Source organism: Lissotriton vulgaris, chromosome 7 (genome assembly GCF_964263255.1).
Source record: "Lissotriton vulgaris chromosome 7, aLisVul1.2, whole genome shotgun sequence".
Classification (NCBI taxonomy): domain Eukaryota; kingdom Metazoa; phylum Chordata; class Amphibia; order Caudata; family Salamandridae; genus Lissotriton; species Lissotriton vulgaris.
The window spans coordinates 1509730249-1509743275 of NC_141695.1; the positions used below are offsets into that span (position 1 = coordinate 1509730249).

General features: G+C 44.6%; 1 protein-coding gene across 2 annotated transcripts in view; it reads left to right on the forward strand.

The window, feature by feature from the left end:
* LOC147705893 (uncharacterized) overlaps positions 1-13027 on the forward strand; it is a 383606-nt gene that overhangs the window by 238261 nt on the left and 132318 nt on the right. For both annotated transcript variants that reach the window (XM_086932363.1, XM_086932364.1), the window contains exon 9: positions 6345-6410. In XM_086932363.1, coding sequence (XP_086788489.1) covers positions 6345-6410 — 66 coding nt within the window. The remainder of the gene's footprint in view (positions 1-6344; positions 6411-13027) is intronic.

Sequence of the window (13027 nt, forward strand, 5' to 3'; positions counted from 1 at the left end):
GCACTCTGAAAGACTGAAACTGTGATGTGGACTTGCTGCTATTATGTAAAAATATAAAGATATACAAATATGTAACTACACTGATAGAAAAGGGATTTCTAATAGTCTGTGTGAAAGAGCATTGGCATAGCCAATAGGTCTCGCTGATGGGACATTATAAGTGTTCAGTTATCCTGCTCAACATCCTTGGTGCAACAACATCAACTGTTGCATAGCTAAACACTTATAAGGTCCCAAAAGGCGAGACCTATTGGCTATGCCAATGCTTGTTCAAATCGCTGTAGTAGACACACCTACTTGACTGTACCTGTGGTGGTTGCAGATCAACAATGGTGGCTAAGGTTCACCTTTCAATCAAAACTTTCATAGTGTCTAAACAGTGATTGCAGTGACCTTGTAGTTCATCACTCACTCTACCTAGACAATTCAAGGGCTCCTTCAGCTTGAGGCAGAATTAACATTTTGCAGTGTGATTGTTTCTGTTTCCAATAGTAAAACAACTTACGTTCAGTGCATGTTTTTGAAGTTCCCAAATATTAATCAGGTGACCATGAGTTGTAAGTCGAAATTAGTATTGATGAAATGGCCAGATGATTGACATTTGGGCAAATAAACGTATTGGCCATGATTAGAGATGAGTGAGTGATATCAAAAAATAGTTTTTTGTGGTATGTGGACTTACTCTCATCCAAATTATGTTGCCGGACTCTCCACATCTGTACGTCTCCCTGGGATTGCACAGCAGGTACTGGCAGGGAACCACAAAACTAAGCAGAATGCAGATGCAGTAGTATTGTGGTAATCCACCATAAAAATCGGAATGTAATCCAGGAGAGCGGGCGAAGGCTGTAACGCAAACAAGCATTTGCAAGGCAGTAGGTCTCGCATTTGCGTGAGTTTGAACTATTGGCATTGTAAACGACAATGCCTTTCATTTATGTGTTTTGAAACCCTGCAAGAGGCACGTAAACACACACTTAGTACTTATGGTCCTTGCTTACGAGAAGCAAGGCTTTCTGTAAAAGAGGCGCAGTTACTGCCAGCTTTGCTTCTCATAAGGAACGACTATAACTACAAAGTGCGTGTTTCCCCACCGCTTGCATGTTTTCAAAACAGATAAATTAATGGCATTATCATTTACAATGGCAATACCTCAAACACTCAAAAATGCAAGACCTATTGCATTGCAAATGCTTGTTGAGCTCTGAGAAGGAGGCGGCAGCAACCATAGGAAAGCAGGGACTATAATGCCAGGCAGTTTGGGAAGGAGGGCTTTTTTAAGCCCTGCTAAACTGTACAATAATGGGAAGTGAGGCACAGGAGATAAGAAACCCGTGATCACAGATGTCAAGTGGACAAGTCGGGATTACAATTGATGCATGCTGGTCACCCATAAGCCTGAACATAGAGCTCAAGTGCTTATCACAAGCTGTGTTGGCTTCAGCGATACATCAAAATCAAACCTGCGAGTATGTTTGGGCATGTTCAACAGCAATTGTACTCCGAAACCAGAAACTGGTGAGTTCCCATCTTAGTAATGAGATATCTAGTAAGGATAGCTCAGTTGGTTAAGCGCTTGCTCCAGAGAGGTGCAGGGCAAGAGTCTAAACCTCAGCAAGCAAGGCCGATTCAAGCATCATTCAGAGAGCAGTAAAAAACATAGGGTAGAAATACCACCTGTTCTTTATAACGCTTAGGAAGGATAGTATGAAATACTACATGAAAATTATTACCTACAAGCTAAGAAATGTACTTGCCATTCAGGTATCCTACTCCTATTTTTAAAACTCCTAATTTTATATAATGATCTCCGTAATAGGTCGAGCGTGATGCGCATGGGATTGAAAGGCTACATGTATTTTGCAAAACATTACTATTCGATAATATCCAAGTTTTTCACACCCTTGTTTTTACACTGTTGCGCCCCAACATTTACTTTTTCATCAATATTTTTACTTGATTTTCTGTTTCTCTTTTAGATTTTTATTTTTTTTAACAAATATAGGGCCATATGTAGGTAAAACTCAATTTGCAAGTTCTTAATAGCGATTTTTACCGAATCGCTATTAAGATCTCGCAAAGACCTATGTAGGTAAATATTCATAAAAAAAATAGCAAATCGGTAAAATTAAATACTGATTCTGATTTACCGCTTAGCAAATAGCGATTATGTATTACTGAATCGGTATTAACGAATCAGTATTTTAAGAAATCGCTAACTATTTAAACTGTGATTCTGGTGCATTCTGATGACATGGCAAGCATGAAGTGGCCTGACACCTGCTGCTACACTGTGGCTGAAACTGTGGGAGAGGCAGCGAGCAGACCTTACAACACAAAAGCTGCTTTGCAGACATCTTGCAGACACACCAAGGCCAAAAATGGACAACCATGAGAAGGAAAAGGAGGCAGGTGAGCGAAAAAGAAAGCACAAATTTAGCGAGAGGGAGCTGGAGGTGCCGATAGAGGCGGTGACAAAGGACCACGGCAAGCTCTTTGGCAAACATTCCCTGCATGTCCCGGAATCCCAAAAGAGAAAAATTTGGCTGGTGATCCAGGAGAGGATAAATGCAATTGGCATAACACAGCGCTCAATAGATAAACTAAAGAAGCGCTGGTATGACCTCAGGAAGCGTGCAAAAGAGAGGGGGGCTGAAAAGCTCAAGCAAGCCATGCAGACAGGTGGTGGGACATCTGCAGCGCCTGTACCCACTGCCCTGGATTTATTGGTGGAGCCCACCCTCCAGCCGGAGAGCGTGAGTGGCATTGGGGACGCAGACAGCTCAGCCAGGGTTGACAACAAGCAAGGTAAGATGCATGCACAGCATGCTGTGCCCCCCACTCCCTAACCCCACTCCACAATACCCAATGAGCCAGTAGGATTCCCACTCCAGTACGTGTTTTCCAAAAAAACAGCAATGCATTATTGGAGATGTGGTCAGAAGTAACACATATCATAACAGTCCGTCCACTGAACCCAAAGGCATGTGATACACATCAGTAATTAGCAAGCAGAGGAAAATCTGTGTGATTGGCAGTCATTACATTTATTATTCTGCAAATTCTGCCAGACAAGTGAGCCAATGTACATTCTGTCTCCACAGGCGAGGCATCACGCAAGGCTGCTGCAAGGGACACAGGAAAGGCACCCAGGAAAGCCAACACACAGGATGAAGAGGTCTTGTCGCCTGCTGAGTACACATTACCACCACTGACACCACTACGGAGAGCCAGGAGGCATACAGTGGCTAGCCTCCAGGAGATGGAGGGATCAGAGGAGGAGAGCATGGGAGGCCAACATTCCACGCTGGTAGAGGATGAGAACAGTGCAGGGACACAGTCCCCCACCGAGCGTGTCCAAACAGGTGTCAGACAACGCAGATCGAGGGCAGCCAGTCCTATCGCAGAGGGCGAGGAGTCCAGCGTATTTGCCGGTCTGGAGGAGAATATGCTGAAGGTACAGCACCTGCAAAGCCATTAGATCTGTTCAACGCCAGATGGTGTACATGAACAGACACATGCTGGAAATTAAAGAGGGCATAAACAGCATGAACAACACTGAGGCTGAGGGCATGTGGGACATGTCAGAGGCTGTGAGGCTGCTGTGCAGCAAACTGGATAAAGATCGTGTGGCGAGGCGCAGGGACCGACAGAAATCGGAGAGCTAGACTAAGGTGGTGAACCGCCTCTCCACTGCCACCTCTGTTCTCTGCAGGTACTCAGTGGCCATGCAGGAAGGGATGGACCACTGCTGCCGTGATGTTGCAAGGGGGCTTGGCACAGTTACCAGTGCTCTGGAAGTGCTCCAGACCACTCAAATAGCCGCAACAGGTGCAGGGGATGGGGGGAATTAAGGAGGCAACTAGCCGCAGCAGCATCACACCCCCAATAACTGAGTCCAGGAGGAGCAGTGAAAGGCATGGAGCTGCCACAGAACAAACCACCAGGGAGGACAGTGTGCCCAGGGAATGCGGCATTGCTGCGCGTGGGCGCAGAAAATAACGACATCCATCACCTGGCATTGTGAGATGGGTGATGTAACCCGTTTCACCTTTTGAATGTTTATTGAATATTGTCATGGCATGTTGAGGCCTTCATGGTGTGGCGGTGTGCTGTGCTATTGCCTAGGTTAAGGTTAATAAAACACTGTCACACACTTACAGTTACTGGCTTTGTCTCATTACTTACTCAGAAATAATTGCGTGTGATCTCAGCCCGTCTGTGTCTCCCATCTGGTGCTGCTGCCTTACCTGCTGCGCTGTGCTCTTACTGTGGACATTCCTCACCCTCATCCTCTGAGTCAGTTAGTTCCACCGCTGTTCCTTTCTTTGTGGCAAGGTTATGCAGCGTGGCACACATTTCTATAATTTTACAGCAGATGATAGAGCAGTACTGCCGTGCACCTCCACTTTTGTGGAGGAAGCAGAACCTGCTTTTTAAGAGCCCAAATGTGCGCTCCACAACGTTGCGCGTAGATCTATGTGCCACATTGAATCTCCTCTCACTTGGGGAAGATGGGTTGAGATATGGAGTCGGGATAAATGCCCGCACGGCATATGCCCTATCACCTGAGTGAGAAAGGAAGAATCATTAATAACAGTCACCAACACATTCTTCCAAGGTATTCATCAGGGTGTGTCACATTGATTTACCTAGCAGGTATCCTTCCCCAAATTCCCCCCCAGCCAGACATGTGTAGATCCCACTGTTCCTGAATATGTGGGAGTCATGGGTGCTCCCTGGAAATTTGGCTACGATGTCAGTGATGAGGTGGTCCGCATTACAAATTACCTGCACGTTGATAGAATGTGTAGATTTGCGGTTCCGATATATGTACTCTATAGCTGCAGGTGGGAAAATTGGTATGTGTGACCCATCAATGCACCCTATTACATGTGGGAACTGTGCCATTTGATAAAAATCCATCTTGGTTTTATGCAGTTCCGCCTGTGTGCTGGGGAAGCGTATGAAGTGGTGCATTCTTTGCATCATGGCATCCAGGAAAGTGTTGAAAGAATGGGACAGGCAACTATGTGACACACCACCTGCCACAGCTTTCACCCCGTGGTAACTACCTGATGCAAGTAGTTGCAGGCTACAAAGCACCTGGGCATGTGGTGGTATAGCATGCGCCCTTGGTGTCTTATGCTCCAGGAGTGGGTGCAGGTCCCGTATCAGGTCTAGGATGGTTTGGGGGTGAAGCCTGTACCTCTCCTGGACTTCAGCCTCAGTCATTTGGAATAATGTAATGCGCAGTCTGTACACACGTTCCTCCCGTCTCCAGATTCTCAGTCCTGCTGCTTGCATCCGAGGCCGCCTTGCAATGACATAGAGGGCCGCCATTGTGTTCATACTGTTGCATTTTGGGGCTGTTTAAATGCAGTGCACCTGATTACCACCTGCTTTGAGTCAGTAGTAATTTGCAACTCATAAATAACGAATATGTGAAAAATCAGTAATAGCGATTTTTGGTACATCAATTTGCGATTTTTTTTAAAGAATTTCTTATTTTGCGAATATCTATTTAGGGATTCAATGTGTACTAATCGCAAACTAAGGAATCACTAACTGGTTTCCCTTATTTTTAGAGATTTCTTATTTTGCTATAGTGTTTGGCATTACCTACATTGTACATTGCTATTTACCAGCCGCAAACGCTGAAATTCTGTGAATTTCAGCGTTAGCGCTCAGTATTTGGCCACCTACATCTGGCCCATAGTCTTTTATTATTCTACAGGTGAACAGTGCCAAAGCACCATTTAAACCTGGATAGTTTATAAATATTCTTTATTAATAAAATAATGGCAAGGAATTATGTACAGTACTTAATGCATATTGAATAGTCTTAGGTGGTCGGGAAACTCGAATTGTGCATCTGGCTTTGGATTCAAAGCACCATAGTCTGAAGCCTTCCATGGTAACCAAGCTTCCATGGCACCAAAACTCTTCAGCACTAGGGAGAAGGTATTCCAGACTCTGTGCCTGTTCAGTCCTTTATCTTTCTGCTGAGACTGCCATCAGGCACTGCTAATTTTTGTGTCAGTGGTGATGGTGGCTTTGTGGGAAACAGTTGAGGATATATGTAAAAATCAGAAGGAAACACCCATAAGCAATAAAAAGAATGAGTAATGTGGAAGGAGGTGGAATTGACACATTTGCGCAAGGGTCTGTGACCGAGACCAGGAAAACCATATTTCAGAAGACCTTTGAGGATAACTGAAATATTATTGCACTGTAATGGATGAAATACAACAAATTGAAAACAGTCAATGCCGACACCTTGCATTTATGTTGAGGCGCCTTTAGAGTTGACTGTAAGCTCTGATTTTCCTCCTCCTTTTCAGATCTGGGATCCTGATACTGGTGAGGTGATTCAAGAGATTCCAGATGACTTCCGAGGACATTCACGGGTCAGTATTTCTTGAGTGAATTATAAACCTGATGTTGTGTTTCAAGAGCTAAAGAAGAGATAGAGAAGAAAGGAACGTGGCAACCTGTGGCTGCCAGCCAATATGGATATTGGGACAGGGTCCACCAGAAATTTAACCTGTCACCTTCAAGTTTGGAGCTGCTGGGCATAATTTCTAACATATTACAAAATAGATCAAAATACAGAAGGAGCGTGCAAAGTGAAACAGAAAATATTGTGATGCCAATTTCACATTAGTATTCGGAAATTAACTCCAAAAAGCAATCCTCCAGGCGGATCTTGTTTGGTTTGTTTTCTTTAGTCAGAATAATATGTTGGTGTCAGTCAGCTTCCAAGCAAAAATAATATCATTGATACAACAAAGTTAACAGCCGACACGTTTCGTCCCCATTTGGGACATCATCAGGGCTGTAAATAAGGAAAACAAATATAAAGTCACCCAACAATAATCTAAATAATGTACAATGTAAATTATTAACTTGAAAGACACAGTAATTTCACCTATATTTCACATAATGAAATGTTACCTATACAAAGCACAGATATCAGTCTGCCTAATGAACAGTCTAAACAATTGTATTTCAACAACAACATATATCTTAGAACATTCTCAAAAAATGGAGAAACCAAATGTGTAATAATTCGAAAATGCCGCCCAACTTGGGTCCTGTTCTAGTGATCCAAAAACATTGGGTCCTGTTCTAGTGATCCAAAAACATACGGAACATTAGTGCCAGATTAGTGTAACTGTATTAAGATTCGGAAAGTACTGTCGAACTCAGGTCATGATTTAATGATCAAAAATTGTAGAAATAAGAACCATTTGGACCAACTACGTATAAAAAATGAAAAATGTTACCTTCCCAAGCTCACCTTAGAAAAATGTTTTTGGTTTTTTTCACTGTAATTTTCCACTGGTATATTTTTTTCTTTCTCAAACCTTCTAATCCTCTACCCAGGTTTCAAACTGTAAGTAAACATTAATAAGAATCCTTAATTTTAAACGACATGACATTTTCTATCCTGTCCGTCCCCACATTCCCTCTGTAAAAATCACCTTTCTCATACCGATCATGGCATTAAATCCAAACGTCTCCCTCATCTACTGCGTGCTTCTACTTTATGACCTTTCAGTCCTCCAGTTCCTTCAATTCAATCCAAATTCTAGACTGTAAAATAATATTGAATAACAACTAAAGTCAAACGTTCCAAGAGGTCAGTATCTAAGATTCCCCTTATATAAATCCACATCAAGTCAAATAATCTTACATTAATCACCCAGTCTTCCCTTCCATAGGCCTCCTCCTTACCAGTACAAAATGTCCAAGTTCGCGACGTGTACCCTGCTCCCGGCACGATAAATCCTGAATGCAAGTATATCACGTTTGTCTCTTCTTTTAAATAAAGCGCCCACCAATCCTATCCCTTGGTGGTGTATTCCTTCACCAATCATCATACTCATCTGCTTAAGCCGGGTCAAAATGCTTTCTATGCTCCCCATCAAGTCTGCAACGTCCGTTATATGCTGGTCTGCATACATGACTTCCTGTGTAGTCAAATCGGACAGCGGTTCCCTCTCTGGTCAGCATATGATTAAAACGCTATGCCGAACTGCGCGAGGCCTACGATTTCCATATTTCCTGCCGTTTATTAAATCAAATGCAAAAACAACAGTTGATGGACAGAATGCAAAACAATGTCATGCATTCACCCCAGTACAGAGATCTGGGAATAAATCCATCGTTTTTTTGCACTCCACCCCACCCCAGTTCAGACATGGCCATATGCAAATCAGCCTTGACCCTGTGCCTCATGGGAACAGTCCAGCCCGAACTGCCAAGCCATGTCTTTCCTGAACCGGAATCAAGCATCCTAGGACCGGTTTCTGGCTATCAACCGTCTTCAGCCAGGATAGCTTGACTCCAGTTGTGTGGGGAGCATGGGACTCCCGTCTGAGCATACCCATCCCACTAGGGGTGACAAATGCAAAAACAACAGTTGATGGACAGAATGCAGAACAATGTCATACATTCACCCCAGTATAGAGATCTGGGCCCAGGATTGCTTGACTCCAGTGGTGTGGAGAGCATGGGACTCACGTCTGAGCATTCCCATCCCACTCGGGGTGACAAATGCAAAAACAACAGTTGATGGACAGAATGCAGAACAATGTCATACATTCACCCCAGTACAGAGATCTGGGCCTATATCCATTGTTTTTTCCACACCACTGCAGGCAAGCTATCCTGGCTGAAGACGGCTGATAGCCAGAAACCGGTCCTAGGATGCTTGATTCCAGTCCAGGAAAGACATGGCTTGGCAGTTCGGGCTGGACTGTTCCCATGAGGCACAGGGTCAAGGCTGATTTGTATATGGCCATGTCTGAACTGGGGTGGTGTGGAGTGCAAAAAAACGATGGATTTAGGCCCAGATCTCTGTACTGGGGTGAATGTATGACCTTGTTCTACATTCTGTCCATCAACTGTTGTTTTTGCGTTTAATAAATCAGCTCTCTAGGTTATAAACTATCCTATTAACTATTTCAACTTTCACAGTAAACCACGGCAAAATAGATTATCTCGTAGTTATGAGACTCTGAAAAGTTGTGCCTCAGTATTTACCCGGCCCCGGTGTCCAAAGACGTGAACAGAATTGCGTATTGCCAAAATAGACCTATCAAAGTCCTAAACATGTCAGCGCACCTTACAGCCAATCGGAATAAAGTCATCCCCGTCCAAATCCTTGCATCTCTATACACACTCTGATTCACGCACAAAAACCAAATCCCACTCACATCTATGTCGCCAGTAAATGTTGTGAGACGCAAGAAATGATAAAACTGTGAACAAACCCAAATGCGCGCACCAACTTACTTGTATTTTGAGTGACCTATCAAAATCTCTAGACCTCAGGTTATATTATTTTATATTATACATGACCATGTAATATAACTAACCTCAGCATAGCAGCTACCCTAAAGCTTGATATGCTTACCATTGGTGCGTTGTTCGAGTCTTGTTAACGTAGAATCTTGTACTTGCTCTATATCAAACAAGTATATCCTTCCTCAAAAACTCTCACCAGGGGTAAGTGTTTGTTGATAACCTGCACAGTCACCTGTCAATCCGAAGCCTGTATTCAAAAGTAATATCAACCACCGAAATTCCTAGTTGGTAACATCAACCACCAAAGTTCGTAGTTAGTATCATTATCTGAACACAACATCTTTAATCCTGTACCAACCTGCACCTCCCTTCAGTCAAACATTAGATTTACACTGCCATAAAAAACAATTCATACACCTCTCTTATGACTAGTCAAGCCTAAATCCTTACACCAAGAAGTAGTGTAATTCTGAATCCGTATTTAGGCCCATGGTCACCGTCCTACATTTGCAAATCCACCTAGCTTCTGCTTGTCTGATCTTGAGATCTTGAGGTAGGTGGATTTGAGGTTGAGCGGGTCATGATATATATTCAGGAATTGAGTACTTAATTTTAAATGATAGCTACTCAATGCACACATTAGAACCATACATCGTCTGGTCATAGAGTAAGAATATTACAACATAGCTCCAGTCCCTCTGAGGGATAAAAAACACATTGAAATTGCACATGTGATGGAATGACCATGAACAATTTATGCTTTTCAACTGGTGAAGATGGTGTACCATGTTCTGAAACTGATTCCCTGTACAACCTTAGCCGAAATGCCCGTCAGCCAGTGGATGAGCATGTAAATATGTAAACTTTGTAAAACAAGACACGCTTCTGTTTGGGGTTGCACTTCCTTTATCACCTCTTCTTGAGTGAGGGATTATAAGTGAAACCTCCTTCAGAATTCTCACTGCTGTCCTCTTGGCTCACTGAAACTAAGGTAAAATAACACCAATCAAGGCACTAAGAGAGCTCTGCACAGTGGTAGATGTAACATAGGGGTACCTAAGAGAGGAACAAGCAAATATGTTGCAGGAAAAAAGTCATAAAAACACACAAGCAAAAATAGAATAAACAAACCAACCAAATCCAAACATAAGAATTCTATCTAGGGAGTGTGGCCAACCACCAAGCAAGATGGCTACACACTAAGCGAGCCCCGCAGCAGCCAGACATAAAACCTCCCAACGTCCCCGCTAACATCCGTGCAGCGCTGACTGTGTGGGGTACAGTGGTGGTCGCAGGCAAGCCTGGTGACCGATCGATTGAAATTTGAGCCGCGAGGGTCAAGCTGAGATAGAGGGGCCAATGTAGACCCACAGGCCATGAGGAGGAGGTGGCACACTCGTGAGAGATGCGGAGTACGAGGCACGGCAGACAGACTGGTTGAGAGAGGAAGAGCACTGGTCAGCTGATGACCGGTGGTGAGGTGTGGGCCGCCTGGTAGCATTTGCTGAGGCCTGGTGCCAGAGGCCTGGGAGATCTTGACGGGGAGTGGATGCCTTTCTCTTCCCCCCACCTGGTCTTTTCCCCCTCCCATACCTTCTTCCTCTCGGGTCCCCCTCACTCTCCCAACCCACTAGAGTGGAGGTTCCCGCTGAGGTCAAATAGGTGAGGTTTCTGGTGGCTCCCTGTGTGCAAGCCTGGGGGAGGTAATCACATGAGTCTGCTGATTGCCCCCCCCCCCCCCCGGAGGGAGGCTTGGACATTGCTGGCCTGTACCGACCGTGCTACCAAGCAGAGGTGGGGCCCAAGGGGCTGAAGCACACAGTTCTTGTGTGCGGCTGCAGATTTAAACCAGAAACATGGAACGTAGAACAAATTGAATTAGGTCCTGAGGTTATGTAATTGGGGCACAGCTCTCACCCCTCGAAATCGCCCCCCGATGAGCCTGGTAGGGTGAAGATCTACTGGCCAGGCTGAGTGTTGCAGGGACTTGTGGCCTGCTGGCATGGTCGGATCACCTTGGTGGTAAGCGGTTCCCAAAGAAGGGCCTGCTGGTATCGTGGATTTCTTGGAGTCCCAAGAACTGAGACAGGTTTCCATTCAGTAGATGCTACACCAGTGAGGAGCCCCATGGAAGCAGTGGGACTCCCTGCCTATCTCCTGATTTATCAGGGCAATGGTTAGAAATTGTGGGAGCCAAACCCATGCAATCCAATAAGCTCGAGAGGTATGCTGTTCTGATGTCCACTGAGGGAAGAATCCACTCTTCCTACAGGGAGCAATGCTGGTCCCTCCACTCATATCAGTGAAGAACCCATGCAACGCACAATAATGGCAGCAATAAGGGACCAATGAGGGACATTGTAACCCAAGTTAGATACAGTCTCCACAGATGTGAACATAGTGAACATACTCAGAACAGATGTCCGCAACATTGCAGACAAGGTGAAGATGGCGGAATCTCAAATCATCGGTCTTCAAGCCATGACAAACCGCTATGAGGAGCAGGTCCATGATCTCACCAAAAACATTGCGATACAGCGAAAGTCGCCGACTAGGAGGGCAGGTCTAGGCGTAATAACATCAGGGTTGTGGGGTCCCGGAAGGAACTGAAGAGCCTAGTGTGGACCTGTTCCTAGAAGATGTGATACTTAACACGCTCCGCCTGAAGAGACATTCTAAATTCTTCTCAATATTGCCAGAATATTTAACTATAAGGATTGAGACGCAATCCTGCCGGAAGCTGGAGCCCATGATGACCCATTTATTAAAAATGTGACTATTAGATTATTCACAGACTTCACCTTGCAGGTCCAGAAACGGAGTTTTGAAGCAGTGAAACAAGCCCTACATGAAAAAGAAATCATATGCATGATGCTCTAGCCAGCCAAGCTATGGGTCATCAGCGACGGCAAAACATGGCATTTCAATACTCCTAAGGAGGCCTGGGATTGGGTGGAGGGATGGCGTCCTGCTCATTGAAGAGGGCAAGACCTAAAGTACTCTGGATCTGGGGGCAGAGGCCACACTCCATCAGAAGGACCCCTGTCGACCGTTAATCTTCTGATCAGCTGGTGGACATGTTAGTATTAGGGGTGGGCGTAATTTGCGTAATTGCGTTACGCAAATCTCAGTGAAATGGTAAAGAATCTCTGCAAACACACAGAAATTCCGTGAACACGCGGAATTGCTTGTTCGCAATGCTTTTTTCCTGTTCGCAATCGCTGTTTGCGTGATCAGGGGGAAATATCTCGCGAACATGCATTTTCAGAACGCGAACAGGCAAAAAATTCCGCGAAGTCGCAGAATGCAGACTTGTGGGCAATTTCTCGTTCTCCACGGAACGCAAAATTACCCAAATTCCGTGAGCGGAACTGAATTTACTGCCCAGGCCTAGTTAATATAATCCTGTTAGACTATGTTTATTAATCTGTTGACTCTGGCTAGAAAGGTTATTGGATTGATGATGTCTGACTGACCAAAGGGTCCCTTGTGGTTTGGCTCTATGAACCAGAATATATAAATACTGGACAATACCCCAAAGTCGGACGCTGGGACTAGATTATTGAAACACGATCCTTTGATTATTTAGTCTTGTTTATTCAGATATGTTTCACATTAGTGTGTGTTGCCCGCCCCATATATGTTATGTACTGGGCCACAGACTCTGCAAGTTGGGGGTTCGACCTGTTCTAGCTCACAAGGCAGGAAAGCT